This window comes from Ornithorhynchus anatinus, chromosome 12 (assembly GCF_004115215.2).
Source record: "Ornithorhynchus anatinus isolate Pmale09 chromosome 12, mOrnAna1.pri.v4, whole genome shotgun sequence".
NCBI classification, from domain to species: domain Eukaryota; kingdom Metazoa; phylum Chordata; class Mammalia; order Monotremata; family Ornithorhynchidae; genus Ornithorhynchus; species Ornithorhynchus anatinus.
Window position 1 is genome coordinate 54,268,073 of NC_041739.1, and position 21,902 is coordinate 54,289,974.

At 45.5% G+C, this 21,902-nt stretch overlaps 2 protein-coding genes across 3 annotated transcripts in view; both read right to left on the reverse strand.

Moving 5' to 3' along the window:
* PKD2 (polycystin 2, transient receptor potential cation channel) overlaps nucleotides 1–20,698 on the reverse strand; it is a 49,023-nt gene extending 28,325 nt beyond the window's left edge. For both annotated transcript variants that reach the window (XM_029076808.2, XM_029076806.2), the window contains exons 1-5: nucleotides 20,658–20,698; nucleotides 7,095–7,208; nucleotides 4,685–4,818; nucleotides 2,481–2,731; nucleotides 1,122–1,346 (exon numbers count right to left, since the gene is read on the reverse strand). In XM_029076808.2, the coding sequence (XP_028932641.1) occupies nucleotides 1,122–1,346; nucleotides 2,481–2,731; nucleotides 4,685–4,818; nucleotides 7,095–7,188 (704 nt within the window). In that variant the 5' untranslated portion in view covers nucleotides 7,189–7,208; nucleotides 20,658–20,698. The remainder of the gene's footprint in view (nucleotides 1–1,121; nucleotides 1,347–2,480; nucleotides 2,732–4,684; nucleotides 4,819–7,094; nucleotides 7,209–20,657) is intronic.
* A 20-nt stretch (nucleotides 20,699–20,718) lies between these two features.
* On the reverse strand, nucleotides 20,719–21,236 carry LOC120638730 (polycystin-2-like; the record flags this gene model as incomplete). The annotated part of the gene is made up of 1 exon (XM_039913705.1): nucleotides 20,719–21,236. A coding segment is annotated over exon 1 (333 nt), but the record flags the coding sequence as incomplete, so codon positions are not given.
* Nucleotides 21,237–21,902: the final 666 nt, after the last annotated feature.

The following is a 21,902-nucleotide window of genomic DNA, read 5'->3' on the forward strand; positions in this document are numbered from 1 at the left end:
ACTCCCGGTATTATCATTATAATAAGGGTATTTATTAGACTTTTGCCAGGTGTCAAAACACTGTGCTACAACATAATCAAACACAGTCCTTGCCCCACCCAGGTCTCGCAATCTAAGAGGTGAGGAAAGCAGGTATCACCACCATTTCACAGATGAAGAAACTGAGGCCTAGAGTTAACTGACTTGGCCAAGGTAACCCAGGAGGCCAGTGGCAAAACTGGGATTAAGACTGGGAGGTCTCCTAGACTCCAAGTCCCTAGGCAATCTGGGAGAAAACATTTTAACTCGTCACTCAGAGGACATACAGGAGTGTACTATGCAAGCAAAGTGGCCGCTCATTTGGTTTTAGGTTAAACAGCCTGGTTTTCAGCTAATCTGTGACCTGTCAATTACCTTGGCTTGGACACGGTACATGAGTCCACAGGGATGTGGAAGAGAGGGATGGAACTGCTCTGGAGCAATGCCGGGGGAGAAGGGAGGGGAAAGGACAGAGGCGCCCAAAGTGGCAGTCCCTAAGGTTCTGCACATTTCTATCAAGGGTCCTGAATGATGTCATTAACCTATGTTGCAAAACCTGCATAATGCATGTACCAACTGTCTCTTACTTCCTGGTCAGCAAAGGGGATCTGGTATCTTTTAATGCCATCAGTGCCCACCTAGATGCCACTCTACCTTCAATCAATTAATGAAATTTATCGATCATTTACTTTGTACAGAGCACTGAATTAAGCCCTCGAGAGAGTACACTACGACAAAGTTGGCAGATCTGCCCACAAGAAGTTTACAGTTTAGAGAACCCTCAAGAAGTTTAATCCCTCACTAGATTGTAAGCTCCTTACGGTCAGGATCGTGTCCACCATCTCTACCGTACTCTCCTAATGGCTTAGTTCAGTGCCCTACACTGAGTAAGCTCTCGGTAAATACTACTGATTGATAATCATCTCATGGCTTCCTGCCTACCCATGAATCCCCTGAATTCTGTCAATCTCAGCTACCTGCTATGTTCAGCACGTTTCCCCACCCAGTTTTCCTATCCCAAAGTTACAGGAACAGAAGCCAACGAGTGAACCATTATTTAGGGTTTGCTTCCCTGCAGGATTCTTGAGAACGCAACCACATACCTGACCACGCAAAACAAGTTAATGTTAGCGTTGTACACTGAGAAGTCAATAAAGATCGCTCTGGTTCCCCGGTCCAGCCACATATTATTCTTGAGGATAGCAATCTGGGCCGCCGTATCTTCTCTGGTTCTTGACAGATCTAGGTAATAGCCGGCCCCACTGTAAGTAGCAATCAAACCCCAGTGCCTGCTTCCATTCAAGTCTTTTTCCCCTGTGTAGATCCAACTGGTGAAATCAAAAAGCAGCAAAAAACAAAAAACACCCATTGTATAAATGTTATCATCTCTAGTCAGTATGGAAAGAGATGGCTGTACCGCAGAAAGGAGTTTAGTAACAAGAAAGGAGGCACTAGATGTTTCAGAAAACATTATTTCAACAGATGGTAATATCTATGGTTCTCTGCCAGGGAGCATCTAAAATGGAATTGATAAGCTTCTCCATTTACCAGTCAACAGAAATATTTTTAGTGGCAAGATCACTAGATGCTACCGCAGGTAGAGAGTCTGGGAATACCACACATACAAACACACTCCCTGCCAAAGTCCAGAAGGCTTCTTTTGGGGGGAACATGCATTTGGCTAAATATAAGGTTGAGAGTTCGGCCTGCCTTTCGGATCTCCTGGGCCTCACCACTGCACTGCAGGAGGAGGAGCCATTATGGCACACTTGGGGACAGGAAGGGGCAAATGAAATGTTAGGGATGAGTGAGAAGTGGCAACAGAGGGGAGAGATTCTCTTGGAGTTTTAGGTTGAGGAAAACAAGGGCTGGTTCCTTTTGTCACCAAATTCTAACCTCCCTCTGGACTAAATTCTGTATGAATGTGTGTGGAAAGAAGTTGAGGGAGGAGGAGAGGAGGCTGTGAGGGAAACATAAGTGATGGGGGAAGGTGAAACCTGGAGCTTGTAGATATTAGAGAAGAAGCATGGCCTAGTGGAAAAAGCACATGCTTGGGAGTCAGAGGACCTGAGTTCTAAATCGGGCTCTGCCACTGGTCTGCTGTGTGGCCTTGGGCAAGTCACAACTTCTCGGAGCCTCAGTTCCCTCATCTGCAAAATGGGGATTTTCTCCCTCCTGTTCTCCCTCCTACTTACAGTGTGAGCCCCATGTGGGACCTGATTATCTTGTATATACCCCATTGGTTAGTTACAATGCTTGGCAAAATAAGTGCTTTTCAAATATCACAATTATTATCATTGTTATTATATGGAGTTTCTAAAAATAAAGGTTAAACACCCTTGTTCTGAGGCAAAGGAGGAAGACAGACAGAGAGAGAGACAGAAACAGAGAGCTAGAGACCGAGAGAGACAGAGAGAGAGAGCCAGTGTGCACCCACAGGTCTGAGAGAAAAAAATACATACGCTGTTCCATTCCGAGGGCCGAAAGGAGCCGTGTCCTCACTACTGACTGAGTAGACGTCATAACACTCTTTGATGTCATCCCTCAAGTCTTGGGGGACAGAGCAGGAGCCATTCCTGACTTTTAGCTGGCGGAGGCGAGGAACTCCTAGCAGCAAGTTCTGGTAGTATATGAAGCTTCGGTTTTCAGCCCCTGAGTTATTGTTGTACCACATCTCCCAGTAGAGGCCGTCCAGCAGTGAGCCTTCTGTGAACTGAGAGGGAAAGGAAATGTTGAAAAGTCCAAAGTCACAGGAATATTTGATGCTGAGAACAGCCTGGGCCACCCTGAAGGTCAGCAGCCCAAGGTGTAGGGGACTCTAAGAGTCAGAGGGGGCTGGCTCACCCTTTCTGATTAATGAAAAGACTGGAAAGTTGTCCAGACGTGATTTAAATAGGCGGACACTTGCTTTATTTGGACTTTACATTAGGTGAGTGTATTTTCATGTATTTATTTACATAATCTGTTTTTCCATGCTTTTACACAGGTAAAGGCAAACTGACCATCCAGAAAAGGAACAATAAACCTGAGAGCTCAAGACCAAAGAGTGGTCTCTGTGTATGCAGACCGTGGTCTTTCTTTGGCCTTTCTAGTCACACCCTCACCCTCCCACTCACATAAACACATACACTCACACACCTCCCAGTGGTGAACTTCACCATCAATAGTGTCACCTTCAAGGTTGTAAAAGTTCAACTTTTCTGGATAAGCTTGTTTGTCCTTTATAAAGTCTGGATGGGGAGTCCGATAGGGAATTCTGCTGTGTGTGTTTCTGTCATTAGTGTTCTTAATGGTTCTTTTGGCAAGCGTTTCCATCATGGGTATACCAGCCTGCTCGGTGTGGGTCCTTATTCAGATTTGGGGCTACACCCATTTGACTGGAAGCTTCAGAACTGCACCTGTTCTCTAACTCTCCCCAGGGCCTCACTGGTGCTCTCGGTACAGCTGGCGGTCGGTCTACTACTGACCAACTGGCATTCCTGGGAATGAGAGCCAAACTCGCTCTGGGAACCTTTTCCTCATGAGAAAGTCTGGAATAGCTTTCTCTAGCCCCAAGAACAGTTGCTGTGATGTTTGACTTTAATGTAGATTTGATTTACCAAAAGAATAATTGCTCATTTTGCAAATTCAATCCATCAACGGCATTTACTGAGTGCTTGGTGGGTATAGAGCACTATACTAAAACACAGAGCATTTCTCCTTTCTGTACTTCAAGTGCATGATACTTTTGCTGAAGAAAGCAGCAGTTCTAGTGGAAAGTACACGGGCCTGTGAGTCAGAGGACCTGGATTCTAATCCCGGTTCTGCCACTTGTCTGCTGTGTGACCTTGGGCAAGTCGCTTCATTTCTCTGTGCCTCAGTTACCTCATCTATAAAATGGGGATTAAGACTCTGAGCCCCAAATGGGGCATGGACTGTGTTCAATCTGAGAGAAGCAGCGTGGCTCAGTGGAAAGAGCCCGGACTTGGGAGTCAGAGGTCATGGGTTCGAATTCCAGTTCTGCCACTTGTCAGCTGTGCGACTGTGGGCAAGTCACTTCACTTCTCTGTGCCTCAGTTACCTCATCTGTAAAATGGGGATGAACTGTGAGCCTCACGTGGGACAACCTGATTACCCTGTATCTACCCCAGTGCTTAGAACAGTGCTCTGCACATAGTAAGTGCTTAACAAATACCAACATTATTATTATTATTATTTTCTGGTACCCAACCCTGTGCTTAGAACAGTGCTTGGCATACAGTAAGTGCTTAACAAATAGCATAATTATTATTAACAAATACCATTTTAAAAAGTGTCCCAAAAGTCATGGGGGGGTGGGCACTCTCTGTGCCACAAATTTTCTGTTATGAAACCCCAGTGATAAGAACACTGAAACTTTTAATAGACTTTTTACAACACTGAGCAGAGTGCAAACTTGTGACTATATTTTGAAGAAAAAATCCATTTACATTGACTAAACCAGTATCCGTATTATCTGAGTTTAAATTACTTGTCAGAGGGATGAACTTTTTAAAGTTGAAATGAAACCTTTCTAGATCAATCAATCAATCATATTTATTGGGTGCTTACTGTGTGCAGAGCACTGAACTTCAGGTCCAGTCACAATCCCTGAAGCCAAACCTTTACACTCTCGAGGACCATGAAAATGAAATGATTTTCTAAATACCTTCCAGAAGTCTTCCACCGTAGACAGGGTTTTAAAGTTGGTTTTCTCCATTTTAGAAACGGGAGTTTCTAAGAAGAGTTGGGACATTACCCTGGTGTAGTAGTACATGCTGGAACTCACCATCCCATAGGTCACTGAAAGACAGGAAAATTGACAAATCGAAAGTTCCTTCACCATATTTACCACTACGACAAAAACTCATACACATATCCTGATTGAGGAAACACATACCTACATATTTTTCCTTTCTTAATCATTAGTGGGTGAGCAAAGGCCAGGAAAGATGCTCCTGTATTTTCAGACAAGTGGGAAGGAGATTCTCTCTCAAAGGTATATGTATAAAACTTCCCCTTTCTCTCTCAATTCCTTTCCTTGATTCAAGAGAGACTGCATGTGCTCTCTTCTCCCAGACCAAGAGAGAAGTACTACTCTTGTATTATACTTTCCCAAGTACTTAGTGCAGGACTCTGCCAATAGTAAGCGCTCAATAAATACCACTGACTGATTCTAGAATTCGGCTTGGGTCATGCCTGCTTGGGTTTTATTATCAGCAAATGCCATCTAGCCGTTTCTAATCCATAGCAACTCTATGGACATATTTTCTCCAGAATGTCCTATCTTCTGTCATATCTGTAGTTGTTCTGGTATGTATATCCACAGAGTTTTCTTGGAAAAAAAACCGAAAGTGGTTTACGATTGCCTTCTGCGAGGTACGGTTTAGGACTCAGCAATTTTAGCCTTTTCTGAGCTTAATCCTTGTCTCCAGTGACACCTCCTGGTCACCCGGAGGAAAAAATGCAGCTCCAGAAGGACGATGGAAGCTAACTAAGCCTGGCTAAACCCTAGGCATTCTCATTTACCATGAGAAAAATCCTCAGGCTCGTTCTCTTTCCTCTTGGAAGCCTGCAGAGGGTGGCTCACAACACAGGAATAGTTGAATGAATTGTCTGACAATGAATAATAACTATAATAATAATAATAATTAGGAGTTTATATTGCACCAAGCACTGTACTAGGAGCTGGGGTATATACAATATAAGCAGATCAGAAGAAGTCCCTGTTTCACACAAGGGTCACAGTCTACAGAGAAGGAGAATAATTGCATCCTACTGGTTTGCTCAAGCTTTGACATGAACAGGGAGAAATGAGAGACCCAAGCCGAGAACACTAGGATAGGACAAATGAACTTAAAGGGAAAATAAAATAGAAGGGGAAGTCTCAGAGTCCATGTAGGGATTGGGAGAGCACAGAAGTTAAGTCCAACAACACTTTTCCTGTCATCCACTCTATCCCTTGCTTCCTCATAGAAAGCAAAGTTAGAATGCAAACTATACCAGAGAAGAAAGACCAAACAGAAAAATAACGATTAGGCTTTAGAACAAATGATTTGTATGTCTCTAAAGTCTGCACTGCTTCTGACTTTAGGCTGAAAACTTTGGTGGTCAGGGATTATGTCATCTAAAATATGGCTTGGTCTCCACTCATCATACTGTTCTCTATACCCGCATAGGACTTTTTTCACTCTCGCCTCCAAACACCTAGCCTCTCTTTCCAAGGCCTCTCCAAATCCCACTCTTTGCTAGCGCTTTTCTTAACCCAGTCAAAGTGAGGAAATAATTTTGTCTCATTCTTCAGATTGAATGCCTCCCTCTCTCACTCCAAAGCTCCTAACCCACAAATCACCTAAGTGAATTCCACAGAGATCTTCTGACTGGGTGTTATCCCCCTAGATGGTAAGGTCCTTGAGGGCAGGGATCATGCCTACTAATTTTTTGTATGGTACTCACCCAAGTGCTTCGTACACTGCTCTGCACACAATGAGTACTCATGACTGACTGACTGGAAATAAACGCTCCCTCAAAGCACACAACCACAGTCCACGTTCATGGTTATCTGTGGGGCAGATGGCTGCCCTAACTTCTGTAACTGCCTCCCCCTCTAGACTGTAAGCTATGTAGGCAGGAAATGTGTCTACCCCTTCTGTTGTATTGTGCTCTCCCAAGCACTTAGTACAGTGCTCTGCCCATAGTCAGCACTCAATAAATACCATTGATTGATCGATTGATTGACACTCCCCAATCACCCGGTTGTTGGTCCCATGGAAAGAGCCCAGCTCTGGGAATCAGGAGATCTATGTTCTAGTCATGGTTCCACAGGTAGGGACATAATGGGGTTCCTGCTGGCTATGCCGCTAAATGGAGAATTTTTCTGACAAAAGAACCACCGAGGGCATCCTGAGTGGTAGTCCGGCCCAGCAGGAGTCCTGAATCACAGCTGGCTAACTTGGGTCGCCAAGACTGCAGTGGCTACCAAGGTAACCACCCTCCATGGTGTGACACTATGGCCCAGCAGTAGCACGCAATTCTTTTAGAACCCAGCTGTGAATGGGGGAAAAAAATGCCATACTCACAGATGCACAAGACCACAAGGAAAAGAATGTACGTGACCAATTCTCGTAAAACGCTTTTCAGGTATTTCTCCCGGCTTGTGTTGCCTTCCTCCATCAATCGGGTACCCCACAAACCTGCAAGAAGATATACATGAGCAGAGCGACCACAGGTGGAATATGAATGTCAAAGGGAAGATGCAATTTGAAAGGAAAATGGGCATTGAGGCTGTTTTTAACCACATAAATCAAGATAAAACTGCTCACTCATTTACCCTATAGGATCTTAAAATCCCCTTTTTAAATATCAGCAGACTAAGATACTTGCCTTCACCAAGATAATAAAGTAAAGCCTATAATCTTAATGACTGCACACTCCACATACACTAATACCTTGTAATCCCCCTAGTACTTAGAACAGTGCTTAGCACATAGTAAGTGCTTAACAAATACCATCATTATTAAGACACTAACCACCTCAGGAATGGGAATTCAGTGGCATTAACAGTACTTACTGTACACCCATTGGATGTAATGCACTGTATTAAACGCTTGGGAAGTATAAAATAAAGTGGCGCTCTAACAGGAAGACTTGAATTCTGAAAGCTAGGGCTGTCCTCTGGATATCTGTCATCCATCCAGAACATTTATATTCAATTATATTCAATAATGGAGCATAATAATGTATTCTAAATGCCTACATTATACTGCTTAATGTCCTGATTAAGCTGAGGAATAAGATAGTGTTGATACAGAAACTTCATATTTTGTTATAAAGAAATTGTCAATTACATCTTAATGATATGTTTTGTACTCTCAATATCAAATCTGAAAGTTGCAGCTGTTCTTAAAAATTCTCTGCATCTATACAAACGTGTTAAAGGCCTAGTCCAAATCATGTTCATTTTTCCAGGCCCTGGACTGTCCACAGGACAGTGGACAGTATTGAGAGGTTATTCTCCCTCCTACTTAGACTATGTGCTCCTAGTGGGAGAGAGAGTGGGTCTGACCTGATTATCTTTCATCTACCCCAGCATCTGGTACAGTGTTTGGCACAAAGTAAGCCCTTAACAAATAACACAATTATGGCTACTCCATTTAAGCTAATGTCTACAGGGCATTTGGCATTATGCTGGCTGCTACTCTCTACCCTGGCTGGCCACCTATCACCAGGTCTAAAATACTGGGAAACTAAGCACGCCATGTTTAATCCAAAAGGCAGTCCTCTATTTCATTGCTTTGCTAAAAGTGAACCAATTTAGCTTCTAAACTGAATAGAAATGTTCATACGTTTTAAACATTTGGTGGATTTAATAGTCAACTTTTAATATTTTCCTATTTTTCATCCTACATTAAAAAATGGCTGAAGAGGTTAGCCGACAAAGACACCAGCGTTGGTGCTATCTGCTAGAGAAAGTCATTGCAATCGTTCAATAATTGCAACAGCCAGTCCAAACCCATTTTAATGAACTGCCCTGATTACTTGAGAGAACTGGAGAGTTTCTAAATGGCCCGCACTCCTTCCAATATGGACAGGAGAACACCACTAATGAAAACCAGTCTGGAATCTGGATGTAATTTCGTATTTCCCTCAACAAACATTAACATGTCCAATAATCTGAATACCTCCCCCACCCCAACACACACACTCACACCTTCAAAGTGTAGCAACTTAAGTCACATGGGAAAACTTAATGGAAACCCATTACTCTTGGGTTGGAATGACTTTGCTACAAATGTTTATCTATTTTTAAGAAATGTTTTCATTTGAATACAGCCAAAATGAATTGACCCACTAAATGAAAGTACTTCAAATGTTCAATTTCTTCAAAAAAAAAAACAAAACCTAAACCCTCAAAGGCACAGATATTACTGTGCTACACATTTCAAGTTTTGCCACATCTGAACGCAAAAGCAGAGTACATTATGAGTTTCACTTTGGCCGAGGTCTGGTAGTGGTCTGTACATTACTCATGCAGAAGAAATGCAACTCACAAAATTTTAGCAAGCTGAAATTGTCATGTAGAAGAATTATTATAAGTTCAAATGACATGGAAAACTACCACTTTGAATAACAACTCAGAAGCAGCCAAAGATTAGGATTAACATTAAAATATCTCACCACTAAACCATTAACTTGAAAATATTTCTTTTGAAGATGAGAACTGCCAAACAGACATACTTCAGATGCTACTTTTCCCTAGATGGGTGTACTAATCAGAAAGTTAACTGGTTGCACTCCTGTAGATGATATGCCGTCTACAACATTTTGGACAAAATACCAAGATTTTTCTTAATGGCAAGTGGAAAATGGCAGAAACTGCCATCCAGTATGGGAAGAATAAGATGGTGAGTAAAGCCAAAATGGTTACTTTATGGTCCTTTGAGCCATACCAAAACAAAAAACAAACAAAAAAAAACCAAACAACAAAAAAACCCAACTCACCTATACTAATTCAAAATAAGACAGAAAATTTTTACTTGCTCATGGGTAATAGCTCACTGTATTTTTTAGAGTAAAAATTAATCTCTTGAACTGTTATTATATTTAGGTTTGCGGAGGACACGGGAAAGAGGTGGTCATAAAGGAAGACTCCCAATTCTGGATCCTCTCACATCCTCTCAGTGTCACCACGTGAATAAGAATGATCAAATTTAATAGCAGCTTCTGTCCCACTTCAGAAACAGGGGTCAGAAACAATGTCTTAAAATCACTATTCTTACATTAGTTAATTAAATTGAGTTCATTACCCCTGAAACTGTGTGAGACAAAAGTTTGTCTTCTGAAACCCACTGATCCTTCCAGACTTATAAAGGAATATAATATAGAGCAGAGAACGGGTATAATTTAGCTATGGAAAACTTCCAGCTCATACTATATAACTGAAGGTACAATTACCCAGAATTCAGGGAAGAGGGGTGACCCAATCAGCAGCTGAGACAGTATTTATAACCAGAGCTCAAGCCCTTTTTTCTGTGATTTTTTGCTGAAGTGTTACCCCTGTAGTTTCACTGGCCACTTGGTACACTGTTAGGAAACTTGTCTTTGCATTTTTGTATTCATGAAAGTTCACATACTTGTATATAGAAGTTTAGGGATTTACTGAATCTTGTATAATTTGAGAAGTATGGGCATTTGGATCTAGACTTTCTCCTTTTTCTAACTAGAACAATTAAGATGGTGTCTAAAATGACTTAATAACAAAGGAGATGTTCATTAACTTTTCCCTGTTTCGTTGACCAATAACTCTGGTCGACCAGCTTTAGCAGAATGCTACCTGGATTAATAAATTCATCCTGGTGTGGGACTTGGAACTGGCACATTTTAAAGAGTTCATACCAGAGCACAGAGTTCATTCTTCTTGCCCCAAAGTGGAGGTCCCAGTATTGTGGAAATCTTATGTCTTAGTTTAGCAGAGACAGCCCTAGAGTTCAGGATTATCCCAGACTCCAGTTGCTGAAAACATGAGAAAACATCAGCAACTATCTCTGAAAAGGAAATGGCTCTAAAGCTCCAAAACTATCCTTAATCACAAGCTCCAATGGGGCTTGGCTCTGGCCTGCTGCCACATATGGTGGTTATAAAGGGCACAGACAGAGACCAGCTGTGGGAAGTAGGAGACAGGCAAAACACAAATCACTTAAGTGTGCTCCTTGTTGTCACTGATCAAGGTTCCCTGGTAGGATGAAATTGAGTGTGGTTGTACAGACTGGCACTGGCCCAATTCTTTTCAGTTATCCCAACTCTCTTGGGGAGAGTTATCTAAACTAGTCTCAGTTCAGATACTCAATTGTCCCAACCATCGATTGGTGGTTTGATATGTGGGGAGAGTCTGTAAATTGTAAGGTCGTTGCGGGCAAGGAATGTGTCTGTTTATTGTTGTACTGTACTCTCCCAAGCACTTAGTACAGTGCTCTGCACACAGTAAGCACTCAATAAATACGATCGATTGAATGAATGAATGTGCACTCTGGCAATCTCTGGTCCCCATTACCGTGGGTTTGACAGGGCTATGCCTGTATATTTCCTTTCAGGTGAGTGTCAGGAACTGGGGTGCTGGATCTCATTTGCTTGAATGGCCTAGGTCCCTCCTGGAGCATGCTGACTGAACCCTGGAATGCTGCACCAGGTTGGAAGAATGAATATTGGAGTGGGAAGACAGTGATGGGGATTCAGTCAATTGCATTTATTGAGCACTTACTGTGTGCAGTAAGCACTGTACTAAGCACTAGGGAGAGTGCACTCTAACATACACAGTCCCTGCTTGCAAGGAGACTAAAATCTAGAGGGGGAGACAAGCATTAATATAAATGAAAAAAATTACAGATAGGTACTTAAGTGCTGTGGGGCTGAATAAAGGGAAAGACCAGGGCAATGCACAAGTGAGTTGAATAAAAGGAAAAGCGGGCTTAGTCAGGGAAGGCCTCTTGGAGATGTGCCATCAATAAGGCTTTGAAGTGGGGGGGGAAGTAATTCTTTGTCAGATATGACCAAGGAGGGCATTCCAGGCCAGAGGCAGGATGTGGTCGAGGGGTTGGTGGTGAGATAGATGAGATTGAGGTGCAGTGAGAAGTTAGCATTAGAGGAGGAAAGTGTGTGGGTTAGTTTGTAGGAGGAGAGTATCGATCTGAGGAAGGAGGGGGCAAGGTGATTGAATGCTTTAAAGCCAATGGTGAGGAGCTTTTATTTGATATGGAGGTGGATGACCAACCACTGGAGGTTCTTGAGGAGTGGGGAAAATATGGACTGAATGTTTTTGTAGAAAAATGACCTGGTTAGTGTGGTAAGCCCACAATAAGCTTCAAGGCTCTCCATCACCTTGCCCCTTCCTACCTCTCCTCCCTTCTCTCTTTCTACTGCCCACCCCGCATACTCCGCTCCTCTGCCGCCCACCTCCTCACCGTCCCTCGGTCTCGCCTATCCCGCCGTCGACCCTTGGGCCACGTCCTCCCGCGGTCCTGGAATGCCCTCCCTCCTCACCTCCGCCAAACTCATTCTCTTCCCCTCTTCAAATCCCTATTTAAAGCTCACCTCCTCCAAGAGGCCTTCCCAGACTGAGCTGCCCTTTTTCCCTCTGCTCCCTCTACCCCCCCTTCACCTCTCCGCAGCTAAACCCTCTTCTCCCCCCTTTCCCTCTGCTCCTCCCCCTCTCCCATCCCATCCCCTCAGCACTGTACCCGTCCGCTCAACTGTACATATCTTCATCACCCTATTTATTTTGTTTAACGAGATGTACATCACCCTGATTCTATTTATTTGCTATTGTTTTAATGAGATGTTCTTCCCCTTGACTCTATTTATTGCCATTGTTCTTGTCTGTCTGTCTCCCCCGATTAGACTGTAAGCCCATCAAAGGGCAGGGACTGCCTCTATCTGTTGCCGATTTGTACATTCCAAGCGCTTAGTACAGTACTCTGCACATAGTAAGCACTCAATAAATACTGTTGAATGAATGAATGAACAAGCTGCCTTATTAGTGAATGTTTGTGATCCCGCGAACAACGAGGAAAAGACTCACGAAGGCACTGATGGGCTTAATCTGAGGTAGGTGATGGCTGGCCTGTGGGGGTGGAGCAAGGGGGCGTGGCCTTCTCTCACTACTCTACCTGGTAACAGGCCTGGACCAATCAATGACTGCCATGTAGCACTCCAGTGTGGCATCTAAGGCAGGTTATAGGTGGTCCTTTTGAACTGCGTGGAAGCACACAGAGAAGCAGCAGAAACATGCAGAGAGAAGCAAGCAGGAACAGCATTTGGAAGTAGAAAGAAGAAGCATTGGTACATTGAGTTCTCTTGGCCAGCAGACTAGTATTGGGCTCTTGGTGGAATAAGTGTATGTATCACTTCCTTGCACATTGGTAAAACTAAGTAAAAAAAAAAAAAAAACTTTCCACAGTAACCTTGGTGGTCGGTGGTGTGGTTTGACTGTACTAAATGTCACTGATGCTCCCCCAGTCCAGGAAGATCCTGACTGGTAAGAGGAGGGCTTGTGACAGACAGCAAAGTATGGATTGGAGGGGGGAGAGACAGGAGGCTGGGAGGTCAGCAAGGAGGTTGGTAGAGTAATCAAGTAGTTGCGGGGATAAGCGCTTGGCTTAATGTGGTAGCAGTTTGGCTGGAGAGTAAAGGATGTATTTTAGTGATGTTGTAAAGGTAAAACTGACAGAATTTAGTGATGAATTGATTGAATGCAAAAGAGGAGACAAGGGTAATACCAAGATTATGGGTTTATGTACCCTTTACAGTGATGGGAAAGTCATGGGGAGGACAAGGTTTGGGTGGGATGATAAGGACTTATGTTTTAGGCTGAGTTGGAGATGATGGGAGGACATCCAAGTAGAGATGTCTTGAAGGCAGGAGGAAATGTGAGACTGCAGAGAGGGAGAGTGATCAGGGCTGGAGATGGAGATTTGGGTATCATCAGGTACCTGGTTTTGCCACAACCATTATCTTCACTGTGCCTTGGCAAAAACTCTTGTTAGGGAATGTTCTTCCAACAGCAAGAGCCTGTTTGGATTCAGTTTAGTGTCAGGAACTGTGGTGAGCCAGTGCATGCGGCAGACTTGGGTGAGTTTTTTGTTAGAATGCAACTCCCATATAATAGGATCATTAAGTGAACTCCCTGGTACCTGCACTGTACTTCTGAGCAGAATATACCTGAAAGAACAATCTTGGTACTTTTCTTCTTCACTAGGGCTCAAGTCCTTTTTTTTTTAATGGTATTTGTAAAAGGCTTACTATGTGCCAGGCACAGTCCTAAACCCTGGAGTAGATACAAACTAATCAGGTTTGGACACGCCCCAAATCCCATATGGGCTCACGGTCTTAATCCCCATTTTACAGATGAGGAAAGTGAGGTGACTTGCCTGAAGTCACACAGCCAACAAGTGGTGGAGCTGTGAAAGATCCCAAATCCTCTGACTCCCAGGCCGTGCTCTTTCCACTAGACCATGCTGCCTTCCCTTCGTATTGCTCTATCATCTTGTAGCTGTCAGAAAAGTGAACACAAAACCTATGTGCCAGAGAGATTCTGTGATAATTAAGATGAGTGGTTTCGATGTGCCTCCATCAACACCCGACCTGGTAATTTCATAATAATGATATTAAGTACTTACTATGTGCCAAGCACTGTTTTAAGCACTGGGGTAGATACAAGGAAATCAGGTTGTCCCAGGTGGGACTCGCAGTCTTAATCCCCATTTTACAGATAAGGTAAGTGAGGCACAGAGAGGTGAAGTGCTGCCCAAGGTCACACAGCAGACAAGTGGCAGAGTTGAAATTAGAACCCATGTCCACATAGCTGTCGTTACATATGACTGTCCTGAGTCTGTTCTGACTCTCTCCTGTTGTATTGTAAACTCCCCCAGGGTTCCATACTCAATTTATGCTCAGCAACCCTGTTCACTGATTGACTGATTTTGATCTCGGGAGATTGCCACACTACAGTTTTTCTTGCCTGGATATTTCAGCCAGGCCTTACCGTTACCATTCTTGGTCTATAGAGCTTTCTTCCAGAAAGAGAAAAGCAGGCCAAGAACCAGGAGCATTAATGACTAGACACTGGGAAAGCTGGAATTCATCTGATTTAAGAGCTCAGGGGCACACTTAGTTTTAAAAGTATACAATTATTTAGCTCATTAGTAGTCTCTGTTAACTGCAGTTATTCTCTGACCCAAGGTGTAACAGAACATATTGCACTCACAGGAAAATAAGGTACATAAAGCTGTATGTTCTATGCAGCCCTTAAGTGACACGGCTGCACCAGGCACTAAGCAGAATGGCCAAACCATTGAGAAGCAGCGTGGCTCAGTGGAAAGTGCACGGGCTTTGGAGTCAGGACTCATGAGTTCGAATCCCAGCTCTGCCACTTGTCAGCTGTGTGACTGTGGGCAAGTCACTTAACTTCTCTGGGCCTCAGTTCCCTCATCTGTAAAATGGGGATTAAGACTGTGAGCCCCACGTGGGACAACCTGATTCCCCTGTGTCTACCCCAGCGCTTAGAACAGTGCTCGGCACATAGTAAGCGCTTAACAAATACCAATATTATTATTATTAGTTCACCCTCCAAGTGCCCAGGAAGGCTCGATAATTTTATTTTTGTTAATGGTATTTAAGTAATTACTATATGCCAGGCACTGTTCTAAGCACTGGGGTAGATACGAGGTAATCGAGTTGGACACCATCCATGTCCCACATGGGGCTCACAGTCTTAATCCACATTTTACAAATGAGGCAACTAAGGCCCAGAGAAGTGAAGTGACTTGTCCAAGGTCACACAGCAGACAAATGACAGATGCGGGAGGAGAACCCAGATTCTTCTGACTCTCAGGCCTGGGCTCTATCTACTAGGCCACCCTGCTTCCGAAATATGTTACTAGAAGCACTTTTGAGGTCTTTCTAGGCATTTGAATCTTTGACTCAATGGTCTGCTCCAGAAGGGCAGCAGATAGTTCTACCAGCTCCTCTCCAACCAACCCCTCAGCCATGAATCCTACAAGTAAGAGGAAGTACAAAAATGAAACTCTGAATTCAAGTTGATGAAATCTAGTCCAGGTGAAAAATATATATTTTGCCCCTCCTTATCCCTCATTACCTGTCTAGTCAAAGATGATTCTATTTCCCAAATGTATCTAGAAAGACCGTCTACTAATAACATTGCTCACAGAAAACCACACCTTGTTATTTGACCTCAGAGAACATGGCCCTCCTTGAAAACATTATCTGAAAATGTATGAACGAGTTTACAAAGGATTTAACATGTTAAAAGCTTAAAGTATGAAAATAGATGCTTGCAGCTGAAGGACTCCAAAGAAGTGGTTTTCCAGAGTGTATAAACTCACCTAATATAAACTATAATTTTTAAAGCTGTAAAATGTCATTTTAGAAAGATGTAAGTCTGAAAAGTTCATTAATTCTGTATTAGTGCTGTATCCACAGTGATTTTAGCCAAGAATCCAGACCATTTGAGGTTCATGGAAAAATTTGCTTCAATTTTCCAAGCTGTAGTCACCAAACTTCCATTCCTAAGCCTTACCACTTCATTTGCAAACTCTTCCCCATACTTCCCAGAGGGTGGGTGGCTAGCGGTAGGGTACATTCTCACATAATCTTTCCTTCTGTTTACCTCATCATCATCATCATCAATGGTATTTGATCAATCAATGATCTTTATTGAAAGCTTTATGTGTGCAGAGCATTGTACTAAGCACTTGAGAAGGTACTACATAACAGAGTTGGTAGACACATTCCCTGCCCCAAATGAGTTTATAATCTACATCGGGAGACTGACATTAATGGAAATACTTTTATTTTAGTTTAACTTCATTTGTGTTTACCTGCTGGAATTTGGTAGGTGAGGTCCACTCAGGGGCTATTGGTTAACTCTGTACGATGCTTTTTATATTCCCTTTCAATTTTCCCCTCCCACTTCAATGGGTGTTTTTCTTTGAAATGATTACAACAAAACAAAAAAACTGAACTAGCCAATGTAACTCTTTAAAAAAAAAAAAAAATCCTAAATCCTCCTCCTACAATCTGCATTGTAGCAACTTTTCCAGCCACCCTAAGGATTGGATGGATGTTGTAATGCCATACTTCCCACTAGACATCACTGTTAATGAAGAACCATGTGCCCGGCATATTTGTTGACTATGTGACACAGCAGAAGTGACTAAGGAGTTTTGGCTCTAGTGAGATTACTCTAGAAATTGTGTTCAGTTATTACAGAACTCAGGCTGAAAACAAACGGCTGAGGATCTGAGGACAAGTCCTCTCCTAACAAGCTGTTGAAGATTCCGAATGCTCCTGATGCTTGACAGTATTGCTTTTCGTACAACTGAGAAAGATTTAGGTGCCGCTGGCAATCTGTGATCCCTCTTATGAAAGCCCAACGATTCCGGGCTATCCTGGCAAGGGGCAATTGTGGGTGGTTTTAAGAAATTATAGCTTAAAAAACATCATTGAGCGCTTACTTTTGTAGGGTACATTGTACTAGTTATATCAATGCCTGTCTTCCCCCTCTACACTGTAAGCGGTTATGGGCAGGAAACGATTTTGCCAACTAAACCTCTCTTGTGCTGTCCTCTCCCAGGCACTTAGTACAGCGCTCTGCACACAGTAAGCGCTCAATAAATTCCACTGATCGGTTGATTAATTGGGAGAGTACAAGTCTAAAATCGTGTGCAAGGCTTAGTCCTGGGGAAGGGGCACTGAGCACTGGAGGTAGGTGGCTCAGGTCCCTCAGAGCTGCAGCTCTTTTGCTATGTGACTTTGGGCAAATCACTTCGCTTCACTGGGCCTGTTACCTCATCTGTAAAAAATGGTCATTAAGACCGTGTGCCCCAGGTGGGACAGGGACTGTGTCAACCTGATTAACTTGTACCTACCCTAGTGCTTAGAACAGTTTTTGGCACATAGTGTTTAACCAGCGTCCCAGAGTTGCAGCTCTTCTGCTGTGTGACCTTGGGCAAATCACTTCACTTCTCTGGGCCTCAGTTCTTTCATCTGCGTAATGAGGACTGAGACTTTGAGCCTCATGTGGGAGGGGGACTAAGCCCCACTTTTCCTCATCTTTCCCGCCCTTCTGTCACCCTGACTTGCTCCCTCGGTTCTTTCCCACCCTACAGCACTTATGCATAGATCTGTCATTTTACTTATTTCTATTGATTTCTATTTACTTGTACTGATGTCTGTCTCTACTGCTGTACTGAATTCATTCATTGAATCATATTTCTTGAGCGCTTGGGAAAATACAAGTATTGTACTTTCCCAAGCGCTTAGTACAGTGCTCTGGGCACAATAAGGGCTTAAATCAATTCTATTCTACTTATATTGATGCCTGTTTACTTGTTTTGATGTCTGTCTCCCCACTCCTAGACCGTGAGCTCATTTTGGGCAGGGATTGTCTCTTGCTGAATTGTACTTTCTAAACACTTAATACAGTGCTCAATCAAGTCTATTCTACTTATATTGATGCCTGTTTACATGTTTTGATGTCTTCACCCCCCAGACTACAAGGCTTTGTGGGTAGGGATTGTCACTCTTTATTGCTGTATTGTATTCATTCATTCAGTAGTATTTATTGAGCTCTTACTGTGTGCAGAGCAGTGTACTAAGTTCTTAGAAAGCACAGTACAGCATTTACTGAGCGCTTAGCACTGTACTAGGTGCTTGGAAAGTACAATACAGCAATAAAGTACTTGTAATTGCCCTGTGCATAGTGACAATAATAATAATAATAATGGTATTTAAGTGCTATGTGCTAAAAACTGGGGTATTCATTCATTCAATAGTATTTATAGATACAAGGTAATGAGGTTGTCCCACGTGGGGCTCACAGTCTGAATCCCCATTTCCCAGATGAGGTCACTGAGTCCCAGAGAAGTGAAGCGGCTTGCCCGAGGTCACCCAGCTGATGGGTGGCAGAGGAGGGATTAGAACCCAGGTCCTGACTCCTGAGCCCAGGCTCTCTTCCCCTCGGCCACGCTGCTTCTAAGCGCTCCCTAATTACAACTGAATGGACGAAGGAGCGAGCGAGTGACCAGTCCCCACCCGCGGCACTTAGTCCAGAAGATTCACTCATTCAATCGTATTTATTGAGCACTTACTGCGTGCAGAGCACTATACTGAGCGCTTGGAAAGTACAATTCAGCAACAGATAGAGAAAAGCCCTGCCCAACAATGGGCTCACAGTCTAGAAGGGGGAAGACAGCAAAACAAAACCAAAGTAGACAGGTATCACTTCCATCAAAACAGATAAATAGAACCATAGATAAATGCACATCATTATTACAATAAAAGGAGTAATAATATATACTAATATACAGAAGTGCTGTGGGGAGGGGAGGGGGTAGAGTAGAGGGAGGGTATAGGGACAATTGGGAACGGAGGAAATGATGATGATGGTATTTGTTAATAATAATGTTGGTATTTGTTAAGCACTTACTATGTTCTAAGCGCTGGGGTAGATGCAAGCTAATGAGGTTGTCCCATGTGGGGCTGACAGTTTTCATCCCCATTTTCCAGATGAGGTCACTGAGGCCCAGAGAAGTTCAGTGACTGGCCCAACTCACACCGCTGACAAGCGGCGGAGCCGGGATCAGAATCCACGACACGTCTCCCCAGCCCGTGCTGCTGCTGAGGGTAGTATCAGTTCATTCAACCGTATTTATTGAGCGCTTACTATGTGCAGAGCACTGTACTAAGCCCTTGGAATGTACCATTCGGCGACAGAGACCATCCATTCATTCAACCGTATTTATTGAGCGCTTACTATGTGCAGAGCACTGTACTAACCCCTTGGAATGTACCATTCGGCGACAGAGACCACCCCGCCCCAATGATCTGTTAAGCCCCTCCTTCGTGCCAAACACTGTTCCAACCGCTGGGGAGGTTGATCCAAGCACCGTGGCTCCCTGGAAAGAGGCCAGGCTTGGGAGTCCGAGGTCAGGGGTTCTAATCCCGGCTCCACCACTTGTCAGCTGTGTGACTTTGGGCAAGTCACTTCACTTCTCAGTGACCTCAAATGGGGTTGAGGACTGGGAGCCCCACGTGGGACCCCCTGTTGGCCTCGTTTCTACTCTCGGTGCCTCAGTTCCCTCATCTGTAAGATGGGGATGAAGACTGTGAGCCTCACGTGGGACAACCTGATTAGCCTATATCCACCCCTGTGCTTAGAACAGTGCTCGGCACATAGTAAGTGCTTACCCAATACCACCATTATTATTATTATTCCAGGGTTTAGAGCAGTGCTCAGCACATAGTAAGCGCTTAACCAATTCCACCATTATTACTATTACTCCAGCGCTTGGAAGATTGCTTGGCACAGAGTGGGCACTTAACCAATACCGTCAGTATTATTATTTATGGAGAAGCAGCGTGGCTTAGTGGAAAGAGCCCGGGGTTGGGAGTCAGAGGTCATGAGTTTGAATTCCAGCTCTGCCACTTGTCAGCTGTGTGACTGTGGGCAAGTCATTTCACTTCTCTGTGCCTCAGTGACCTCATCTGTAAAATGGGGATTAACTGTGAGCCTCACGTGGGACAACCTGATGACCCAGTATCTCCCCCAGCGCTTAGAACAGTGCTCTGCACATAGTAAGCGCTTAACAAATACCAACATCATTATTACTCCAGCGCTTAAAACAGTGTTTGGCACAGAGTGGGCGCTTAACCAATACCATCATTATTATTATTACTCCAGCGCTTGGCACATAGTAAGTGCTTAACCAATACCGTCATCATCATTACTCCAGCGCTTTAAAGAGTGCTCGGCACAGAGTGGGCGCTTAACCAATGCCATCATCATTATGATTACTCCAGCGCTTGGCACAGTGCTCGGCCCAGAGTGGGCGCTTAACCAATACCATCATCATCATCATCATCACTCCAGCGCTTGGCACATAGTGGGCGCTTAACCATCATTAGACTGTAAGCCCGTCAAAGGGCAGGGACTGTCTCTGTTGCCGACCTGTTCATTCCAAGCGCTTAGTACAGTGCTCTGCACATAGTAAGCGATCAGTAAATACTATTGGATGAATTATGACTGTTAGGATGGCAGGAGGGGGAAGGTGGGGCGGGGGAGGGCATACCTCTGAGCGTGTTGAGGAGGGTGTGGCGAGGGGGTGCGGGGTCGGGGGGGGTGGGGGCCGTCCTGCGGGGGTGGGGGGCGGCCCGGAGCCCCCCGGGCCGCCACTCCACGTCCATCTCCACCACCATGCCGCCCTCCTCGCTTTCCTCGTCGTCGTCGTCGTCGTCGCCTTGGCCCGGGGGTGGGCGCCGCTCCTCGTCCCCGTCCTCCGGCTCGAAGCCAGGGTTGTCTCGGCTCCAGGCCTGCCGCCAGCACGACGCCGGGGGCGGCGCGGGGGTCCCGGGGGTCCCGGGGGTCCCGGGCGTCCGGCCCAGGGGGGCCATCTCTATGTCGGGCCCGCGGGGCGGCCCCCCGCCGCCGCCCCCCGGCCCCGGGGACCCCGGGAGCCCCTCCATCCGCCGCCCTGGGCTGGTCCTGCTGCGGCTGGTCCTGCGGCGGCGGCGGCCGGTCCTGCTGGGCCTGGGCCGGGGCGGCGGGGCCCGGGTTCAGCGGGAGCCCCCCTGCAACCGGCCGCGCCCCTGCCGGGAAATGCCTGCAGCCCGGCCACACGCCGGAGCCATCTTCCTTTCTTCTCCTCCTCCTTCTCCGGCGGCTCCCCGCCCCCCTCCCCCCCCAATTCCCCGCCTGCCCCCCGCCCCACGCACCGCCCTCCGCCGGGCCCCATCGCACACCCCGCGCCGGAGGGGCAGAGGAGGGAGGGAGGGAGCGGGGGGGAAAGGGACGGGGCCGAAGGGGAGGGGGAGAGGACGGTGCAGGGGTAAAAGGAGGGGGGCGAATGGGGCAGGGGAGGGGGGGAGGAGGGTGCAGGGGGACAGGGAGGGGGACATGGGAGGGGGAGAGCAGGGCACGGGGTAAAGGGAGGGTCGCAAAGGGGAGGGGGAGAGGAGGGCGCAGGGGTAAAGGGAGGGGGGCAAAGGGGAAGGGGAGAGGAGGGTGCAGGGGTAAAGGGAGGAGGACATGGGAGGGGGAGAGGAGGGCACGGGGTAAAAGGGAGGGGGGGCAAAGGGGAGGGGGGGAGGAGGGCAAAGGGGTAAAGGGAGGCAGGGGCAGGGGAGAGGAGGGCACAGGGGTAAAGGGAGGGGGGCAAAGGGGAAGGGGAGAGGAGGGCACAGAGGTAAAGGGATAAAGGGAGGGGGAGAGGAGGGTGCAGGGGTAATGGGAGGGCGAAGAGGAGGGCACAGGGGTAATGGGACGGGGAGAGGAGGGTGCAGGGGTAAAGGGAGGGGGAGAGGAGGCCGCAGGGGAG